At 41.6% G+C, this 21,865-nt stretch overlaps 1 protein-coding gene across 1 annotated transcript in view; it reads right to left on the reverse strand.

Moving 5' to 3' along the window:
* Window positions 1–52: 52 nt before the first annotated feature.
* Window positions 53–21,865, reverse strand: part of zeb1b (zinc finger E-box binding homeobox 1b) — a 59,696-nt gene continuing 37,883 nt past the window's right edge. Inside the window, exons 3-9 of the mRNA XM_017436478.3 lie at window positions 19,304–19,429; window positions 9,619–9,780; window positions 8,091–8,293; window positions 6,561–6,666; window positions 4,454–6,144; window positions 2,437–2,602; window positions 53–1,773 (exon numbers count right to left, since the gene is read on the reverse strand). Coding sequence (XP_017291967.1) covers window positions 1,163–1,773; window positions 2,437–2,602; window positions 4,454–6,144; window positions 6,561–6,666; window positions 8,091–8,293; window positions 9,619–9,780; window positions 19,304–19,429 — 3,065 coding nt within the window. The 3' untranslated portion in view covers window positions 53–1,162. The remainder of the gene's footprint in view (window positions 1,774–2,436; window positions 2,603–4,453; window positions 6,145–6,560; window positions 6,667–8,090; window positions 8,294–9,618; window positions 9,781–19,303; window positions 19,430–21,865) is intronic.

Consider the following 21,865-nt stretch of genomic DNA (forward strand, 5'->3'; position numbering starts at 1 on the left):
AGGGAGGCGTCCAGGAGGCATCCTCACCAGATGCCCGAGCCACCTCAACTGGCTCCTCTCGACGTGGAGGAGCAGCGGCTCTACTCTGAGTCCCTCCCGGATGACCGAGCTTCTCACCCTATCTCTAAGGGAGAGCCCAGACACCCTGCTGGATTTATACTGATAATAAATTAAACACAGCTGGATTCTATTGACTAATTAGGTGACTTCTGAAAGCAGTGGGTTTTAGTTCGAGTATCAGAGTAAAGGGGGCTGAATGCACGTAATACTTTTCACTTGTAAAAAGTGTTGAAAACAATGTATAATTGTTTTTCTTCACTGGACAATCCCATAAAATCTCAGTTTGTGGTTGTAACATGATAAGATGTGGAAACATTCAAGAAGTATGAAAACCTTTTCAAGCTAACATTTGTCAGACAGAGATGAAATTGATTTTGATCTTTTCTGTCAAGTCTGTGACTAAGAAAAGTTAGTTCTTTGCAATGTTGAACAATTCCTATGTAACACTGACTGGTTAAAAAACAAATATTTGTTTTCAAACGTTTTTCTTCATAAGGCTAGTAGTCCAATTGAACCAACAAAGACGGTAACTGTAATGCTAACACGTGCGAGTGTGATGGCATGGTACATCTAGCACAATAATACTGAAGGGTAAAACAACTCACTGTTGGACCTGTAGGTAAACCAAGCCTCTTGTAGTGCACACATTTTTTCTTAATTTATTTCCAACTTAACAAAATACTGACTTTTTTTGTTCATTGGCAATAAAAAGATATAGAAATATCTCCCAACTGTACAGTTTTTAAAGGTTAAAATATAAGTGATAAAATTAGTAACACTGATAAAAAGAAAGGACCCAAGGTGTTTTAGTAATAAAACATTATCTAAAACGTGTCGGCTCTAGCTTCCAATGTCTGTATAATGCACATCCTTCATTTGTTAAAATTTGTCTTCATCTTCATCTTTTGCTTTACAAACGGACTTTTTTATCAGTAAGAATTGTTCTCCTGTAGAAAAGTCACAAGTAATTTTTTTCAGGCACACCTGGATTTCTACACAGTAGTGAAGTGTCAGAGCAAGCAGACGTCATCTCCTGCGCTCTTCCTCCACGCAGGGAGAAGAGGAGCTGATTGTATCTCATGTGGGGAGTCGGAATCCTCCTTCAGTCATCTCCTTTCTCCTCTTCTATCTTCATCTCATTTTCAGAAGCAGCGCTCCTGTTTCCTGTTTCTTCTCCTTCCACATTCATTGCCTCCTCTTCCTTCATGTTGGCTTCCTCCTCTTCCTCCTCCTCCTTCCTCGTGTTAGCATCTTCCTGTCCTCCTCTGTCCTGTAATACTCTCCCCATCTCTTCTTGCTCCTCTGCCTCCTCGTCTCCTCCCTCCTCTCCTATCTGCACCACTTGGATATCGTCCATGTCCACCACACCCTCCTCCTCCTCCTCTTCTTCGCTTTCTTCGTCCTCTCTGGTGCTGCTCCCTCGCTCGTCTGAGTCCAGCAAGGAGGGGACTTTGTGCTGCCTCTGCGACTCGGCTGGGGCCTCGCTGTCCTCCTCGGGGCTCTCCCCGCCGCCCACTTGGCTCTGCGTCTCCTTCTTGCAGTAGGAGTAGCGGTGGTTCATGTGCTGGGAGTAGGAGCCGGAATGAGAGAATCGTTTGCCGCACTTGTCACACTGGTATGGCTTCTCCCCCGAGTGGAGCCGCATGTGTTCAATCAGGTGGTGTTTGTGTTTGAAAGCCTTACTGCAGATGCCGCATTCGTGAGGTCGCTTCCCTGCAAAGAGAGAGAAAATAAATATGCATCAATTTATTCCAGAAAAAAAACTGTTTTGTTACTAACATGTGGAAAACAATTGTTTGCCATTACAGCAAATCCCCCACAATGTTGCATAAAATGTTTCCAAACCCTGAAAGCAACACACGCTATCTATCATCAGTGTAACCAAGGAGAACATTTCAACACAAGCAGCTAGCTTCACCTCAGATGAGGTCATTTGGAGCTAAAAGTTGTGCTTCCAAGCCAGGTATCGGAGTAATAAAGAAGAAGAAAACGCCTCGGAGTGTTGACCTGAGCTTGGCCACAGAATCCTAATCTTAGAGCGGTCCAAATAACAAGCAGTGATGGCCTGTTGCAACATTCTGTGCTTTACATGAGAAGCTGGCAGTGCAGAGGTGGGGAGCTGATGGAAATAAATTCTCAGACCTCTTCTGCGTGTGTTGAGTAATACCTGCTGGAATGGAAGTGTCCGCCCTTCTTCTCACTGGAGCTCAAAATCCCCTTCGCCTGTACTCTGACTCATCTTTCCAAGTACAACACTGAGTTCCTGTTCTGAGGTCTTTCTTTCTTTCTTTCTTTCTTTCTTTCTTTCTTTCTTTCTTAATAATCTACATTAGATTTTCTTTATAATAAAGAGTGCTACTATGGACTTTTTTTTACCTGTGTGTTCATATTTGTGTCTCAGCAGCGAGCTGCTCTTTTGGAAGATCTTGTCACACAAGTCACAGGCGTACAAGCCGCTGTCTGTCTTCTTCATTTTTTTCCTTGCGGGGCCAGAGTCAGAGTCATTCTGCTCATCCATGGAGCCCATGTCTTGCCTTTCCTCCTGAAAAACAAGTCAAGCACCATCTTGATCTTTTCTTTTTGTCTCACAAATAAAACATTTAATGATTCAGAATAGCAGTGCTTTTCAGGAAATGATGCTGAATCATCCCTCGCTCATACGCTTCTGACAACTGTACCAAGCAGGAAATATAACTACACTTTATGTATCAGACACATCAACAGTTGTCCTGCTAAACACCATCCTCTGCTTCTGTTGGCATCGTTAATCTTCAGATACACACTAAAGGATCTTTTTTTCAAGGCAGATCCATGCCAATCCACTTAACACAAAAGTATAATGCAACAACAGTAAATCAATGCGGCAGACAGAGGTGCTGCGTTTAAACAGATTCCAACAGATCAATAAGATCTGTGCAACAAAGTGCAGCCTCGTGTCCTCTGGGTGACAGCCCAGGTAGATCTCTCACACACAGATCCATTTCCATCATTATGGGCTTCATTAAGTGTCTGCACAAGGAAGAGCTATTAAGAAGCATCATTTTTAAAAAAGAGCTGACTTTAGACAGTTCATATCTAACTTACTGATTAGATTTGTGATGGTTTCTGTGTATCAGTCAGGTTGTGGTGGTTCTGGACAGTAAGAAATAATACCTAGATGGAATGTTTGACTAATTGCTTTAAAATATATATAAACAAATAATTTCATTCTATTTGTGTTTCAGTGTCACTAAATGACAGTATCTGTAAATCAGTGAGTCCCTGTGGCTGACTTCAAAAAAGCATCACAAAAACAACTTTTCTTTGATAAATTCCAGTTTGTTCATGTTATTGATAAATGTTTCTCAGTGCTCAAACCAATATTCTTTATATATGCTTCCATTAGGAAAAATTATTAGAAAGCATGGGATAAAATTTGTTTTGTCATGCTGACAATAGTTTTTTTTGTCTTTTAAGTCTGACAAGACCAATTAGTCTCTTAGACTACAAGCATGTTGGTTATTTTGCATAGGGCCCTAAGATGACTTTTGCTTATAATAAACTGAACAAACCCTAACTCTGAAACACTGAGGGAATGAATAAAACTGGATGTGGAAGAATAATATCCTCCTTTGTACACAGCTGACCACACATTAACAGAAGAGTGCTGCAAGTCTGAATCAAAAACAATCTAACATGTTGAGAAACACATTTATTTTGGACAAACTTTAAAACTACCATCAAATTGTGTTATTATGACTGCAACAAATGTTATAACAATGTTAAACATTAGTATCTCATTGGACTGTTGGCAAACAGCATTCAAAAGGGAATCTCCAAATCTCAACTGATTTGTGGGGGTATCTTAATTTCCTTCCTCAAAGTTGTCAGAGTTGTTGTGGTCATCTTGAACCCATCCCAATTCAGTTTTTGCAGTTTTTACAGTGCTACAGCTGTCTTTTGTCTCCTGCATGGGAGTTCTTCCTACAACAGAAAACATCTAAAGTTACAGCCCAGATTGTCCAGATCTTAAACCCCGTAAATATTCATTTTAAAAAACTGATCCAGTTCTGCTTATCTTCACTTCTAAAGTGTACTCCAGTAAAATAAATTATAAATGTGGAGGCAGCTGCCATAGTTAGTACAAAGCGGTCCACGGTGGGTAACAATATAATGCGGATGGCCTCCAATACAGTTCTGTAAAATGCGACTCCACAGCGAAATAGTTGTATGGTTGTAAACACTCAGTTTGACTGAGTCAGACTGCAACAGAAGATGGGCTTATTTTCTTACAATTCTGAATTGCCAACTACTACTCTAACTACATGCTAGTATTGGAATTGCACAAAATGAACTGTCTTTCTTTGTTTTAATAAAGAAAGGAAACCCATGGGGGACATAGAAGGCTGCTCACCTTGATTCCGTTGAGGTGGATGGTTTCGTCCATCTCAGTCCCTGCAGGGCTATTAGCTGTAGTGGTATAAGTGTAGGCCAGCTGAGGGATCAGGATAGTCTGTTTATTGTTGGTGGATAGTGCTCTTAGGCATTGCATTGTGGTAACAATGTCGAGGGGTTTGGCTCCTGACTGGCTGGCATACAGTGCGACAGGGCTGCCCCCCATGGCCGACAGTGGTGATGTGTCTTTCTTTGTGCAAGTTAAGTTCAGGGGTTCTTCCTTGCTGTTAGAGCCAGAGGAAGCTGGGGGGTAAACACTGGCTGTAGGCACCACTTTTTCCACTTCCTCTCTAACCTGCTTTGGCAGCGACAAGTCCAGGGGTCCCTCAGTGCTCTGGAGGCTATCAGCTTGAATGGGACCACCAGCTTTAAGGTTTAGTGGCGTAGGGGAGGCTGGAGAGCTGTGGGTGCCATTGACCTCCGCTGGCGTGGCCTCTGTAGGGCTGTCCTGGGTCAAAGAAGGGTTTATAGTGGCTGTGTCATTTCCTGGGACAAGAGACACAACGGTGTGAGCTTCACAGGAGTCATCCTCTTCTGAGGGAGGTGTTGGAGCACCCAGAGATATCTGACCCTCCTGCATTTTGTCAAACCACTTCTTTACCACGTGAATTGGAAGACTCACTGAGTCAGAGATTTGGGCCAGCTCATCCTTGGTTGGCTCTGCATTTAAGGCAAAGTAGGCCTTGAGTAGGGACAAGACGTTCTTGGGCTGGTTGCAGAGTCCTCCATCTGACAACAGGGCAGCAACAGCAGACTCAGACTTATCCAAGCCTGCTCCGTTCAGTCTGACACCATCTTTCTTGCAGTGCTTGAGGGCATGGAGTGCTTCCAACCCACCAGGACAGTTATCACAAAGAAGACATGTTTTAGTGGTCTTTTCCTCTTTTGCTTTTGTCTCATGAACCCTGCTGCCTCTCACAGTTAGATCCTCAGGGAGTTTCTGGAATTTGAACATGTCAGCAGCAGTCTGAGTTGGTGACACTTGCTCTTTTTTCAGATTATGGGCTGTGAGTTGGCCCCGGTTGGGATCCAAACTGTAGTTTATAATGATTTTTGCATTTCCATCCTGACCCACAATTGGCAGACTGATGGCTGAGATGAGCTGCTGCTGTGGGGGGTGGAGTGTTCCAGTGGTTAACCCCGAGTTCACCTGACCTTTGTTTTCTAGCACCTGGCGAATGACATTACCGTCCACTGCAACTTTGAGAGCATTCTGCAGGTCTGCCAGGTTGATGCTGATGGGTGATACCAAGCCCACTGTGGGCAGGACCACTGCCTGCACTGTACCCTGCAGAGGTGCTGCAGCACCCCCACTGAACACCCCAGCACTCATAGCAGTGACAGCAGGAGGTGTCATCACTGTTGGCTTGTACTCATAGTCCACAGGTTCTGTCTTGATCTGGTTGAGGGGCAGCTGTTCCTGCAGGGGCTTGCTGTGCTCCAGTTTCTCCCTGATCTGACTGCAGTGGACTGAGGGTGACGTGGGCAGCACCGGTGATGGACCTTGGGACTGGTTTCTGGAGCTCCCCAAGCGTTGTCTGCCATTAACTGGGATTAAACTGATGCATTTCTTACTGCTGATGTGGGAACTGTACGAGCCTGAGTGGGAGAAGCGCTTCTTGCAGTTGGAGCACTCGTAGGGTTTCTCTCCTGAATAAAACCACAATATGTGTAACAAAGAGAAAAGAAAGGGGTGGGAAAGAAACCGATTCCATTAGTGAATAAAGCTAAATGGACAAGCTAGGTTATAAGCAGCATGGTAGGAAAAAGCTCTAATGCATTTCAATGATGCTTAAATGTTGATGTAATGGCACCATTGGGAAAGGCCCTTCTCTAATTGATGTGCTATAATGCCAAAAGAAACACAATTATGGCACATTAGAAAAGAGCACACATTAAACTGAAAGATATATCTAAATACAAGGAAACATAAATATTGGTTCAGTAAAGACTGAAACATTGATGACCATCTGAGATGCTTGGCAATAATGCATTAACCTTGACCTGCTGGGTGCAAACACACACAATCCTCTTGTGTGACATGGTGACAAAGGTTGTTCACTCACCACTGTGAATGCGCAGGTGTTCCTTCAGATGATGCTTGTATTTAAATGCTTTGCCACATTCAGTACACTTGAACTTGCGGTTGCCTGCCGACTGTGTGATGTGCCTCTGTCAGACAGGAAGTCAGAGGGTCTTTCAGTTAGACACACAATGAAAGATACAACCTTTGAACTTTTGCTGTTTCATGTCACAGAGCCATTAATCAATCAAGGGCAAAAGTTCATGTTTATTTCTCATGTTTTGGAAGCTGTTAAAGAGACAGCAATAAGATTTTGTGTAGTTACATTTAGAAAAAAACAACTTAACAAGAGCATGCTGCTAAAATACAATCACATACAGCAGTGATTTCTAACTCCAGTCCTGGAGGAACACTGTCCTGCATGTTTTAGTTGTTTCTCTGCTCTTCAGCAGCTCTTCAGGTTCTGCAGCAGCCTGTTAATCACTCACTCACTCCAATCAGGTGTGTCACAGCAGAGAAACACCTAAAACATGCAGGACGGTGTTCCTCCAGGACTGGAGTTGGGAATCACTGACATACAGTATTGTTCAAAGGTTTTGAGCCAATCTTCAGTTCTTATTGCTCACAATCAATAGCCGAAAGGTAAGTAATCATGTTTCTGCCCGTGTGTCTGTCTGTTACCAAAGTAAGACAGATTTTATTGAAACTTTCTGAAAGTAATTATGTAATCTACAACTGATTAGCTTTTTGAGTCAATCCATTCAAGGTGACCACCAAAGCTAATCAACCTGAACCACAACAAAATAACTCTGTTTTACAGATACTACTACTTTGTTCACAACACAATCTCAGTGGGTGACATCTCACAGTATCGAATGAGATTGTGCATAATGGTATTTTCAAGGTTTGACCAAAACAGCTACAACTCAACATAACAAGATTTTTTTAGGTTTAAAGCTCTGACATTATATACATATATATATACATTCCTTCGAATAATGCTAGGCCTTTAATCTACAGAATCCTTCAGAGGAACCAAACTGTCTTGTATAATTTGTATTTTTTAAAGTGGTCTCTTTCTTTGAACATTACCTGCTTTGTTTTAACTAGTGTTAAAATATGTAGTCCCTGTACCTGACTACTCTTTGTAAAAATGTAAAATTACATGTCACAATTTATCTAATTTGTTCTGTTTTCTCAAAATAACACAGTTTGACAGGTATATGTTTACACTATGAAGTTACTTCACAAATAACTCATTTGAAAAGTTTCCAGTAGACAAATCAATAGGAGGTGGATGTTTTTCTTTAGTCCTATGTCTGGTTCTGAATGTTTTATTGATTTTGCCTAAAATCCTTAGTTTTCAGATATTAGAGAATTTTTAGGCCTGACAGTTATTTTGTGCTGCACTCGTCAGGCTTCCAGCTGAGTGAAAAACAGCCAATGTCCAAAAACAAACACTGGCAGAAAGACTGGTTTGGCTCACTCAAGCAAAAATATAAACTTTTGCACTATACCTTACACAAGACATATAAAGTAGGTAAAGTAAAGCAGCAGGTGAGCTGGTTTTTACCTGATCTCGTCCACTCTTATGAATGGCCAAATGTCGCTCCAGTTGTGCGAGGTATGCAAAGCTGGAGCTGCACTCTGGACAGCTGAAGCTCTCCTCTGTCTTCTCATGTCGGTACTTGATGTGCTCCTTCAGGGAGCTGTAGCGCTTGTAGCCTCGTGAGCAGTACGGGCATGTGAGCAGCTGGGAGAATGAATCAGGAGTTCCTGGGGAAGGGGGTTAAAAACACATGATGATGTGCATCAACAACTACAGAGACATCTTCCCCCACATGTAAAGAGCACCCAGGTAATCTGTCAGGAAGTAAGTTTATTACTGACTTTAAAAAACACAAACCATGGCTTTAACTCGGTCATTTCTACAGAGTTTGATGTGGTAGTAGCCAAGACTGATCCCCAACACATATTTTATGTGATAATGAGTTACACAAGATTTTCCTTACAAATTTTGCCATTAACTCTTTGGAGTCAACTCTGTTTGTCTGTTAGCAAAATATCTCATAAACCAATGGATGGATTTTAATGAATTGTTTAGAATTTTTTCACTGGGTGTACCTCTGCAACTTTTTACATTTTGAAGCCAACCCAATTCAATTTTACAGCCATTTTGCAAAAAGATTGGGTGTGGTTGCAAATTAGTCATTCACAGCATGTCCTTCACATGCTACTCAGTACATAAGATCTTTGCTTAACACTTTAGCATTAACTGTTGGAGTCAGTCCTGTTTGTCTCATACACCATTGGATGATGCAAACTTTAAAAACTTAACTCACTGGATGTTTATCTAAAATTCATTAAATTTTGGAGTCCATGCAATTCAAGATGGCCACCACAGCTAAACAACGTTATCATCAAGATCTGACCACCACAGCTACCACTCCATCATTTCTTAACATTAGATGATTAAAGTCTAAAACTCTGGCATGAAAAGCAGTCAGACTACATTTTCTTTTTGGTTTAGCACTTCTCTGTGACACAAAGATAATTAGAGTTTACAGAGCACTAATATTCATAAGTTTGGTAAATACAGCCACCTACCTGAACCTGAGCAGGTTAACAGAGTCACAGTTGTCTGGCTCCCACACATGTAAAGCATTACCTTGTTAACAGGTGATGTATTAGGTTACCTGGGGGCCAGGTGAGGGCCTTGGGTGGAAATTGTATGCACATTATCAGCCAGGTAGCTGTGAGTCAGAGTCTGTGTAAATGTGACAAATTTATTCAGGTGTTGTTGTTCTCTTTATGTTCTGACACACACTCTCTGCTCCCCTTCCTCCCCCCTCTGTGGAAGCAGGTAAAGGCCCCAGTGTGCTGCACTTAACAAATAATGGCAAGTATAATAATCTCAGAAAGTGGTGCTAATGGGGGCGAATTAACACCTGAGGTGAAGCGGAGCAGGTAGAGCCCTCCCCCTGGGGGTGAGTAATTACTGGGTAGCTGTTGTAACAGTGTGAGAGCTCAGTGACTGTGAGGCCTCAAGTGAAAACTGAAGTGTGATCTGGGAACACTGTCTACAGTGTGATGTCCTGTACCGTTCTCATCATGGACGCTGGTGTCGGGAGTGCCTTGGCGTTGAAGATCCTCATCTGGAGCCTCGGGGTAGATGACAGCCGTGTCTCCTTGTTGGAGCATCTCCTCTACCAAGGCGTCTGTACTCAAGTCGTCCTCTCCATCTGACGCACAATCTCCCTTAACTGCAAAAGGACAAACACAGACTCATTAGACAACAAGCCTGCAGAAAGGCTTTATTGATTAACTTGTTGTTTTAACATGTTTCTGCTATTGATACAAGCGGTATGTATGAAACCTTAACCTTTGTGATAACCTAATATAGTCATAGTGAAATACATATTTTAAATGGCTCATACAGTCAAAGCTCTTGATCATTACATGTTTAGCAGCCTGGAAAGAGACATGGGGGAAGGGGGGCACATCCTGATGTTCACAAAAGGATGTGAAAACTCATTAGTATCAAAGACCAGAGGCAACTGTGTGAGCACTGCACTCTTTGTAAGAAATGAATGACCAGCCTTTAATAACAAAGTTAGCTAAGGTACTTGTTGTGACTGGGACTGATAATTGGGTGATGAAGCTTGTCCCCATGCATTGCAACAGACAGATATCAAAGAGGAACTAATGCATTTACATCCTCAAAACTTTCTCTAGAGAGGCAGAGCCTTCAGATTGGGTTGGCAATGGGAAACTGCATGTAAGAACTGAACGTGTTCTTTCTTCATACCTCACAAGCTCAAATTGCAAGTTGAAAGGGTCCTAATTACCAAACTGAAGCCTATAGAGCTTGTGAAGTAATACTACCAAGAATGTTTTTCTATCTGCCATAGAGGACAATAAAAGAAAGCTGTGTATTACATATAACTGAGTGGTAATATATGCCTCTTTTACACGGGCCCTAATTCAGAAGTACGGCTCTACTCGGCTCGGCTCGATAAAGAATGCATCGCGTTCACACCGGCCAGACAAAGACCAGCTTACATCACATCTCAGCTTTAAAAGCTCAACTCCACACTCTCTGTTTCTGAACTGAGAAAGCTCCTCGGATGAGAAGCGAAACGTCTTCAACTACAGAATAGAAGTCCAGTTGTTTTTGTTTTTTAACCTTTTTTTGGATCCGTAGTAAACAACACTTTTATTCAGGAAGGAAACATTAAGGCATCATGATACACAGATGTTGATAAGTTCACCTTGATTTCCGAGAGCAAACTTCGAACTTTCGGTCAGCTGTTCTGGTAACCTAATTATCATAAAATATGACGGCCATTTTTGTTTGTTGACGATCCAACCCTGGCATGGCAGCCAGTCTGGATTATTTATCGTCCCCCATCGATCAAACACAAGAAAGCTTTGCACAGAAGTGACCACAAACAATGAACTGATTGTTTGACTTACCCTTTAGGCATAGAAGTCCATGATTTTTCTTCTTTTGGGCTCTTATGTGCTGGACATCTTGATCAAAACATAGGGGTTGCACGACTTCATATGTTTTAAAGTCGACTTTGACCTGTTAAAAGTCAAGTCGACGTTGACTAGTCAACAACAAAACATTGGGATATATTTATGCTCCTACCATTTATCATACTGCAAATAAGTCACAGGAGAACCAAAACGATTATTATTAAGCTGCAAACATTTATTTTAGAATGGCACATAAAAAACAAACCTAAAAAAGGTTGGCGGGTGGTGGTGGATTAAATAAAGTTCACTCGCTGTCAGAAGTCTCCTCACTTTAAGTCTTTGGTTTTCAATCCTGGTTTACGTGTAAGAAAACAAGAGCATCAACATGAGCAGGATGAAGGCTCGCCCGTTTTCGCAGCAAGAGAGAAAATTCTCTCACTGGGAGTGCTGATTGCTGGAACAGTTAAATACCTTCTGCGGAGTTTTGCCAAATGGGGAAATCTGTCCTGATTGTTCTCCATGGTGGGAATCTACGGTAACGAAAAAAAAAATCACGGACCTCTGACAGCAGTGAAGCAGTGTGCTGATCTCTTGTCACTCTGGAAATGTGGCTCCAAAAGTTGCACAAAATCCTCCTTGAGTCTGGCTTTTTCCCCGTTCGCACTGAATATTAGGTATTAATCATGTGACTGCGACTAGTCAACGTGAAATTTTAAAACTTTTTGGTGGCTACTTTCACTGCACGCCCTAACAAGTAAATTTCAATGGCATGCAGGAAAAAAACTAACCCAGCAAGGTGTTCGGGCATGCAAAACATGCCCGAACACCTTGCTGGCTAAAACTATGCTTGGCACAAACCCCTGTGCAAAAAAGTTTAGCTCGGGCCTTGCATCACCAAAGGGTGGATGAAGCTGCTATGCAGACAAAAATGATACAATTTTGTGACTTGTCATGGAGTATGGAAATGCCTTTAGGGTGTTACTAGACACCATGAAGGATATATGGAGGAACACTCGGTGGGAGATGGGGCCAGAGTAAAGTCTGATAGTGCAGTGGGGTGACCCACTCTGACAATGTGTCCTTAGACAGAGCAAAAAGACAAGATACCAAGGCGGCCATGTCCCAAGGGGGAGTCTGCAGGAAAATATCACACAGGAGAGCAGGCAGCTGGAAACTCTAGACCGTAACAGAAACCTTGTTATCAATTTTACTGTAATTAATGGTTCCTAAACATTTCAACTTAGGACCCACAAAATAACAGTGGCAGAGATCTCAAAGTATTCAAATATTGCTAATAGGCCAATAAACAGGGTCATCATGATAATGGTCTTAACAACCTTTAAGCCATTGCCATCCTTAGATACTGTAACTGTCCTTTTTATCTTTTGGACCATTTATGGTAAAAATACATTATTAGTAGTCATTTTTAAATTTAATTTAGTTTTTGTATGTAATTTCAAGACCCCAAAAATGTTGCTTCATGACTTATAGTAGAGTCCAAACCCCAACTTTGGGAACCACTGCTCTGAATAGTCAAGCTTTATTGTCCTTTCTGAATTCCACAAGTGCCATGACTGAGCCTGATCTAATCTGAGGACCTCACTGCACCATTCAACCTGTAGCAACTTACTGGTTCCCAACTTTCTCTTCTACTCACTGCTATCCCTTTGGACCTCCATTCTGAGTTGGTTTTTAAAACAATGAAATGAGAAGCTGGGTCTGTACCCCCAATAAGAGAATAAAGAGGCTGTTTTGCTGATTTTAGGGGAAGGTTTTCCACTTTTAACAGAAATGACACAAAAACTAACAAAGGCAGCTTGCCATCCACCATAAAGGATAGAGCATATTATTCTCAAGTGTAAAATGAATGGGGTCTAAAGGAAGTGTAACTTGAGGATGGAGTTTAGGAAGCATAAAAGCTTTGTTCCTTCATTCTCAGCTATTTCTGTGTTACCTGAAGTGGTTGGAGGAATCAGGTATGGCTTGTCAGCAATTAAACATAGCATCATTTCACCATAGACGTGTTAGTGTGCCTCTGTGTATCATTACAGAGAATCATTTCAGAGGTGAGCTATCAGCTAAAAACAAAGTGAGCTTGCTGTGGATACAGTGGTGTTTACTGGGCAGATGTTTCATGGACTGATTATAGCTCTCCCCCTGCTTAGTGGACATTTGAGAATTGTATGTGTTAAAAGACAGGGCCAGCTGTGTTCTCCTCAGAGTCAGGAACAGGTGGTGAGCTTCAGCGAATACCAGTACTCTTCAACACAAGGCCTGCTCTGGCTTCTCCGATGCACTTTAACAAAGCTGTGAAACAATATGACTGTAGCCATTTGTTGCTATGGTTATAAAAGACTGCTTGAAGAAGCCTGCTGTCCTGTTACAACCTTGTGAGAGATTATACTAAGTGTGTGCGTGTGTGTGTGTGAGAAGCAGAAGAAAGCAGCAGGTGCTGAGAAAATCAGATCTTGGAATTCTCATCCCACATTAGGGCCAGCTAACCCCCACACATCACACCGCTCTTCTCTCATGACCTCAGCAGCATCAGGAACACCCTGAGACACATTTACCACATTCTTGATAGAATGTAAAAAAAAATAAAATATTTCAGCATTCTGGGAAACATGCTTATTGGCTTCTAGTTAGATGGAAAAATCCAGCTCTGTTGTGTTCAAAATGTATTTCTAATATGGCCACTTTATGGTGTATTTCTCAAAACACTGACTATTCTTTTTAAATAACTTTTACAATCAACATACATCAATTATTAGCTATAATTACACAACAATTTAAGGAAGGCATATTTGGTCACTTGGCTATAGCAGCCCTCTGGAATTGGGTTGACTCCAAATGTACTTTATTGTAAGTGTTCAACCAATGATTACTCTCTGAAAGTCTAATTCAAATCCATCTGTCTCATGAGATAATTTACTAACAGTGACAGTGCAAGCTGACTTCAAAACTTAATGGCATTATTTTTAAAACTGATCCGTGTGTTAGTTTTCAGAGTCTGTGTTGGGGATCATGCTCAGGTATTACCACACTAAACTTCAGCTCAATATCTGTAAAATTGGCTGTAATTCATGAGATATTTAGCTAGTGCTACAGACAAATACAAACATGGGTCAAACCAGTGAAAAGAAAAATACTGACAAAGATGTGTTGCTTGTCAGGAAGTGCTGACTGGGCTGCATCAATGCTCAATGGCTGCCTCCAAACACACAAACTCACCTCAAGGCTACAAAATGTTCAACGTGTTTGTGTGTGAAGTAAAATCCCAATTGCGGCTTTGTGGTACAAAGACATGACATGCTGTTGTTTTCACTCCTGGTGTGTGTGAGTGTTTGTCTCACACAGAGGAGGGCCTGGAGGGTTTGCAGCCTTGCTGAGGTGGCTCCGTGTTATCAGGCTGCTCCCCGACACGAAACATCACACAGGTCACTTATGTGCTAACGCAGGAATGTGAATGCACCGCTGCACACGTGGAAGATCAGTTCAAAGAGTTTCAGGTGTTGTGAGAGTTTAGCAGGCTGTTCTGTTGCATCTCGGATCTGGATTTACAGTTCATCTTAATTCACGTACAATGCACAAAAACACTGGACTGACACAGCGGGTTCCTGTGATGCATTTTCATCCATGGAGGACCAGGACTTCACTGCTTCCTGTGGTCATGAATCGACACAGTATATTTGTCTTTAATAGGAGACACACAAAATGGATTGCAAAAGCATCCCCTATTCCCTTTGTTTTGTTGCCTCACAATCTGGAATTTTGGGAAAATGGGGGTTGGGGGTGGTTATATATATTTTAATATTTTACTGTTAATATATTTTGTTGCAAGATAAACAAGAAAAACAAAACCTAAATCTTGATTGTGCATAGCTGCTCACACAGATTAGGACATCAGTGTCACAGCTCCATCTGTTCCTGCCACGCCTCTTGCCACAGTCACGTAACTTTCCACAGTCCCACAGTTCAAGCCACACCCATGTTGCCATGTCCACGTAATCAGCTTCATCTGTCTCACCTGTTCCTGTCACTATAAGTATCCACAGCTCACACACCTCAGTGCCAGATTATTGAAAGCCTTGTCGCAAGTAAATGTCCAGCGTACTACTCTTGTTCATGCCTGATCTCGACCCTTGCCTGTTCCACGACCACCGTTTTTTGTCTGCTCCCTGCCTGATACTTCTTTGGACTCTGATCTCTCGTTGCCGACCTTGCTTCGCTCATCTGGACCTCGCCCTTTGGATTCTCCCTGTCTGGTTTTGGCTTTGGACCTCTGACCTACCGGTAATGACCTCACGCCTGGATTTGGATTTTCCCTCTCGTCTCAGCCCCTTTCAGACCAGCCGGTCTGCAACGCAAAACCAAGTTGGAGTGGACTTACCAGTTCCGGTCCCGTCACTAGCCGCTCACGTGAGTGAGACGATCAGAGACTTTGAGCCTGCTTCCAGATTCCTGACAATAAAACCCTTAAAACTTTGTTTTGTTGTGAGTCTGAGTTCTGCCAAGCCTCGCCTTGTCAATCAGCCTCAGCCTTCGAGGTAAAGTCAGGAGCTCAGAATAGAGCTGCTGTTCCTCTGCAACAAAAGGAGTCACCTGAGGTCTTTAGAATGCCTCCTGAGGTTTTCTGGGCTCGTCTCACTGGGAGAAAAACCAGCGGCAGAAAAACTCGCCCGGGAACACCTTGAGCTGGATTGTGTTCCTGTGGAGAGGGTTATGGACTTGTTGCTCCTGCGACCACACCATGGAGAAGCAGAAAGAATAGATAGATGGATGGACGTGGTGCCTGAAGGCACTTTTTTGGTTAATATTTTGTAGAATTTTGTTTCTTTTTTTTGTAGGTCCATAATTACATTGAAAAATTCACTTAAATTCTAAGAAAACCAACCAAAAAGAACAGAGGAATGAACACGTTGCAACACACTGTATCAGTGATCAAGACAAATTTTACAGAAATGTGATGGTCTCCAAAAAGGGTGGAGGTATTGCTAAACCTGAGATGATTTGTTTCTACTCAGCTGTGTGTTATCAAATGTGTTTCCACTAGACAATCTTCACAATGCTCCAGAGAGACGTCCTTTTTGTCTGCAGAAGTGTGGCTCATTTTTAACATCACAGCAGAACAAGCTCCTAAATTTACAGACCATCCATCCTTTAAAATTGAAGGAACAGTATATAAAAGCCTGCATTTTGAAGGCTTTTACCATCATTCTGCTCCACCCTACTCTTTCACTGAGTTGTAATCATTTTCTCCGACTCATTCAATGTAAAGCGTAAGCCTTCCTAGGTCAGCGCTCCTTCTACCTGCCCTACTCCCTGGAGTTTGTCAGCAGTTTAATGCACCAGCACTGGGCTGCTCCACCTTGACATAATCATTTGGGAGTGAATGAGTAATGCCAGCAAGAAGGAGGCCCATGAAACCATATAATCAAAAGAAATGGTTCAAAATCAGAGGAGAACCATTGGTGAAAACAAAAGAAAGAAACATAATCCACAAAGTTAAAATGCTGAAAAACAACCTTGGTTTTAGTAATATAAAGTCTCATGAGATGGGGTGTCAAGGCTTTAATTTGAAGCGAACCGAGCTATGCTGAGGAGAAGATTACTGGGTGGTGGTCACTTTTCAAGGCCACACCAGAGACTCTGTTTGGAAGAAAGAAACAAGCAGATGCAGGAGAAGAACGAAGTGTGTTTGTTTAATCTGATCCACAGACAGTCTAAGATCCTGCTTTATGTATGAGATGAAGGTAAAGCAGTGTGTGTGTGGGTGTGTACATAAGTAAAGGCAAATGTCCCGATCAGGCACAACTGCTGGAGCTCAGCCAGCTTTGCTGAGTTGTTTCAGTGTAACTCATGCTTTTGAAGTGTTTAATGTTCACAAGCTCCGGCCAAAGCCGATGACATTATTCTTCCTCGAACTTTCCTTTTCTGCGTGGAGGTGGAGCTGGAGAACAGTGATGAAAATGACTGCTCTGCACTCAGATCTGTGGTTGAACTGTGTACCTGAATATGTTTGTTCACCAGTGGAACTGCAGAAGAATGTCTGAAAATCCCACCCTGAACTGAAACTGATATTTCACTGGACATTTTCATAACTCTAAATCTTGATAAGTAACCAAGATTAACCTTCTACCCCAGAAGAAAAGGAGATTTTCTTTAGTTAATTTGTGCTTGTAACAGTGTTGTACACATAAGTCTGAACTTCTGAGTCCTGGTTAGAACGCCAACATCCTTCAGCACCCACAATTGTTTTGGAAACAGGAGAGAGGTGTGACATCAGCCCTTCCTGTGTAGTGAGCCACCTCTGATGCCACTTCCACACAGTTTAAGGTAAAAAGCCTCCAATGCCCACCAGTGCTGTAAAGCTCTCTGCTGGCACTTTGATTAAAAGGCTATTTTCTGTATCTGAAGGTCTCTCCCTGTGTTAGCATTGTCTTTGTTTAAAATGATGCTTCCTGCCTTAGTTTGAAATTCTCTGCATGTAGTACCTGTTTCCTTGCACTGTTTCACAATGAGACAAAGCTTGCTACGTAACTGTGCAGATGTCAGTAAAGTTTATCTGAGCTTAGACTTCATCTGTTCAGCTTGGGTCAAAATGAGACAGCACCAGTCAAACTACTAACGGCAATATCAACTGGATACAGGAAAATTCCCTCTTAATGGCTTTGCCTAATATATATATANACAGGTTGCCCCACTGCTGATGTGAGAACAAGAGACAGGGCAAGAAGCACAGGTGTGTCTGACCAGGCCAGAGGGACAGCTGGTATTAGTACATTCATCATAAGGACATGGTCCTGTAAAAGTCAGGGAAGACAGTGAGAAAGTTTATTTTTTCATCTTGTAAACTTTATTATTCTAAACTCATTTATTTAATTAGTACTTTATAAACACAAGTGCAAAATGGATGGGATATGGGGTGGGACCAGAAAAGCTCTGACCTCTTCTGAAATCTAATGTCCCTGTCCAGTTACTAATGGGCTGACTCACTGCAGAAAAATAGACTTTACAAAGTATTTCCCTTTAACCCTCCAATGTTCTTTGGGTCAAGTTACAAGGGCTTCTCTACTTCTCTTTGTCTCTCTCTTTTGACAGCTTCAGGAGGGTTAAATGTTTCTTACAATATTAATTGTGTTGTGTTTATAACTGAAACTACTGTAATTCATTATCATCAGAATAACAAAAAAACTCTTTAAAAAGTCTTCAGTTGATCTAAAATGCTGCTGCCAGAGTTCTGATGAAAGTTAGGAAGAGAGATCATATTTCTCCAGTTTTAGCTTCTCTTCAGTGGCTCCCTGTCAAATTCAGAATAGAATTTAAAATCTTCCTTCTAACATACAAACCTCTCAACAACCAAGCTCCATCTTATATTAAAGATCTTATTGTTTCATTTTCCCTAACAGAGAACTTTGCTCTCAGACTGCAGGTTTAGTTGTGGTTCCTAGAGTTTCTAAAAGTAGAACAGGAGGCAGAGTTTCAGTTCTCAGGCTCCTCTCTTATGGAACAAACTTTCAGTTTCTGGATGAGCAACAGTAACTCTTTTTAAAAACTGTATAACATTAGCTTTGTAACATTCATCAGTGACGTTTATCCACCAATAACCCAGTGACCAGGTCAATCATTTTACATTCATAGATTCTGACCACATCCCAACAGAGCTACAGTTGTGACAATATGAGGAACATGTTCAGACCTTGTACTAACATACATTATCAGTGATCCTATGCCATGATCTAATCCCAAGAGAACACCTTTAATTATTAGTGTTCATGCCTGGTGGTAGAATGCATCCTTACTGACCATTTGTGATCTCAGTAATCTGCTCAACGTACCCCACCCTCAGACCATCACCACTGATGTTACTGTAAGATCACCAATGCATTGACTGAATAGAACTACATCCTTATACAAACACCAGCACCTTACTGAAGGCTCACCAGAAGGCTGTTGGCTATGTTTCCACACAATTTGCTAATTACACAATCACCATGTTGAAGTGGGTGCACGTGACATTCTTGTCTTATGATTTACTGAGACCATTTCACAATAAGGTGACCACAGTATAATACAATCATATTCAACAATTTAAATCAGCCAGAGTTTGATTCTTTTCTCCGTTGTACCAAACTGTACCAAACCATGACTTGTGTGTAACATTGCACCCCCTAAATAACCCAGCTTCTGTACAACTGTTTTCTTTCAGAACTGCCATTGTTTTTGACAATTTTTAGGCAGAAAACAAATTCAGATGAGACTGCAGATATATCAGGGTGTTAGCGGTGTGTGATGATGTCTCACCTGGGTCCCAGCTGTGGACACTGGGATGCTCATCATCGCAGTCAGCCCCGTCCTCCTCCACAATGTGCAGCTTGTCCTCATCGTCTGAGTCTGAGCCAGCCTCCACCACATTATTGTAGTTAGTCACTGCAGAAGGAAATAAAATGAATTGATTTTTGTTAGTAGAAGATACCATGTTTAGTCCTTTCTAAAGTTGATGAGTTGAGTACTGATTTGCACTTCTGAATTATAAGTGCTAAATGTGAAAAGCTATAAATTAAGAGATAAAAATGTACAAAGTGTGCTCTGTCATTCAACTGTTCAAACATTTAAAGGGGCTGGTTTGGGAGCCCAAAACACCAACTAAACAAATTAGATGGAACTCAAAAGGAACGGTTTTTAATGCAGTGATAACAACCTACATGTTTGATAAAGGCTGTTCATACAGGAGCGCAAGCAAATGGTAGAAAAAAGCAGCTGAAACAGGTAACCTGTACCTCACAAAACAATGTAAAACAAGAGCTTGAAAAGATGCTGGGTTTTTAATAATCAGCCAAGATTTAGACACATTATAATTTGATTGACTTTGCACTGAATCATTTTATACTTCAGAGGTAACCAGTTTATAATTTAACTTCATCCTTTTCAATAAGATACCGAGTGTTTTATCTTGAGAGGTGAAATGACTGATCAATAATATGGTAATACTTTGCAGAACTATATTAGTTTCTAAAAAAAAGTTGACATTTTTAATTTACCCATTTTAAATAAGCGTAGTAGTTTTCCTTCCTAATATTTTGTTCTGTTTCTGTTTCTGTTTATTAAGTTCTGTTAATAAACTGAGTGCTACCTCAAAAATAAGTGAAGGGAACAGGCTGACTTGTGTCCTTCATAAAATAACTTTAGGATCATGATAAAGTCACAATTGTGATTTTATGTGATTTGATCTGTTTGCCTTTCTGCCCACTCCTAGCTCAGTGAAATAAAACGAGTAAAGGATATATCCAACAATGAAAACCTAATCCTGAAAACAAGCTCTGTGTTGCATAGAAGCAGAGAGAATTCACACTTGGATGTGCAGACACACATGTGCAACTCATGTGTGAGATCATTACATTGCATTCTGAAATGGTGTGTGTGTGTGTGTGTGTGTGTGTGTGTGTGTGTAGATCTGGTCACTGGTGTTATGGTGCTAAAGGAGCCAGGAGACTCAGAGAAAGCTGCTTATTGCAGTAAATTTTCCTCACAGACTCACCACTTTCTGATATCTGTGTTTGTGCGCTGAGTGTGTTGTTCTTGTGTCTTTTTTTATCCATTTCCACTGTGTTCCTCCATCTTTCAATTCCATCCACCCCCCACACCTCCCCCTCCAGCCTCTCTCTGCTTCATCAGGAGAGCTACAGATCCTTTTGGAGGCCAAAGCAATTCTCTGGTGAGAGCAACTCAGTCAGCAGAGGGCCCGGCTACAAAACTCAATCTGCCTCTCACATCAACACACACACACACACACACACCTGCATTCACTCACTGAATATGCACTGACTGTACAAAACACCTAACATTTTATTTTACTCTTCTCGCCCACCTCTTCTTAAGGAGGGAGAACGGTGAACCTACGTTTCAATCAATGAAAGTAGTTTCTGTGAGGTTCCTCTCAGAACCGAGGAGGTCGTTACAACCGGTTAGAGACTCTGTAGATGTGCAGCGTTCAGGATGAGAGGAAGGCTGGAAGGAAGGGGGGATGTGGGGGCGGGAGGGATGGAAGGCGGCCAAGGAGGAGGGGAGAAATGCTGTTATTTGTTGAGCCGTTCGCAAGGGTCATCACCGCTGTGCTGCAGCTGCAAAATCCTATCAAGGTTCATCAGGAGGGCTATTTCATTCTCAACCTTTTTACTCTCTTTTACTTACTACACTGGTTTTTTCTTTTCCCATGATGTGGATGCCATTACTGGGCTCAGTCCATCAGGGGTGATGCTTATCTCTTCAACACAAGTTCTATCCAGACTGTCTGTGATGCATTTTAGGTCCTCAACAGGGAAAGTAGTACAACAATCAAACATGTGAGAGACACTAAACTGGTGTGCCAGTCGCTGCTATTCCTGTCGCCTTTTGTGCCACAGTTTTAGATCCTCTTATGTTGAGAAATGACTGAGACGGAGCCACTTTGGTCAACCCTTAAAGATAACATTAAGCAAGAATGTGTTGGAAAGACTCTCAGCTATGAGCACATCAGATTTTAGCTCAATATCTGTAAGATTAGCTGAGCTAAAGCCATGTTTGTGCTGGCAAACTTTGATTACATGTAGGTTGAGTTCAAGAGTTAATCAGTTGTAGATGTACATCTAATCATTATTTCCTGAAAGTTTCAAAAGAATCTGTCTTGAAATATTTTGCTAACAGACAGATCCAAATAGTCAATGACAACAATTTTTGCAATCTGTTAGCGCTTTGAGTATGTGTTAGAAATTGATCTTAGCTAACACCACGCCAAATTATTGTCAAATTAACAGTAATAGCAATTTTTATCTTTTCTAAGGTCAGTTGTCTATAGCTGCCATCTCAAAATGTAGTCAGTAGTAGATG

This window comes from Kryptolebias marmoratus, linkage group LG21 (genome assembly GCF_001649575.2).
Source record: "Kryptolebias marmoratus isolate JLee-2015 linkage group LG21, ASM164957v2, whole genome shotgun sequence".
Lineage (NCBI taxonomy): Eukaryota > Metazoa > Chordata > Actinopteri > Cyprinodontiformes > Rivulidae > Kryptolebias > Kryptolebias marmoratus.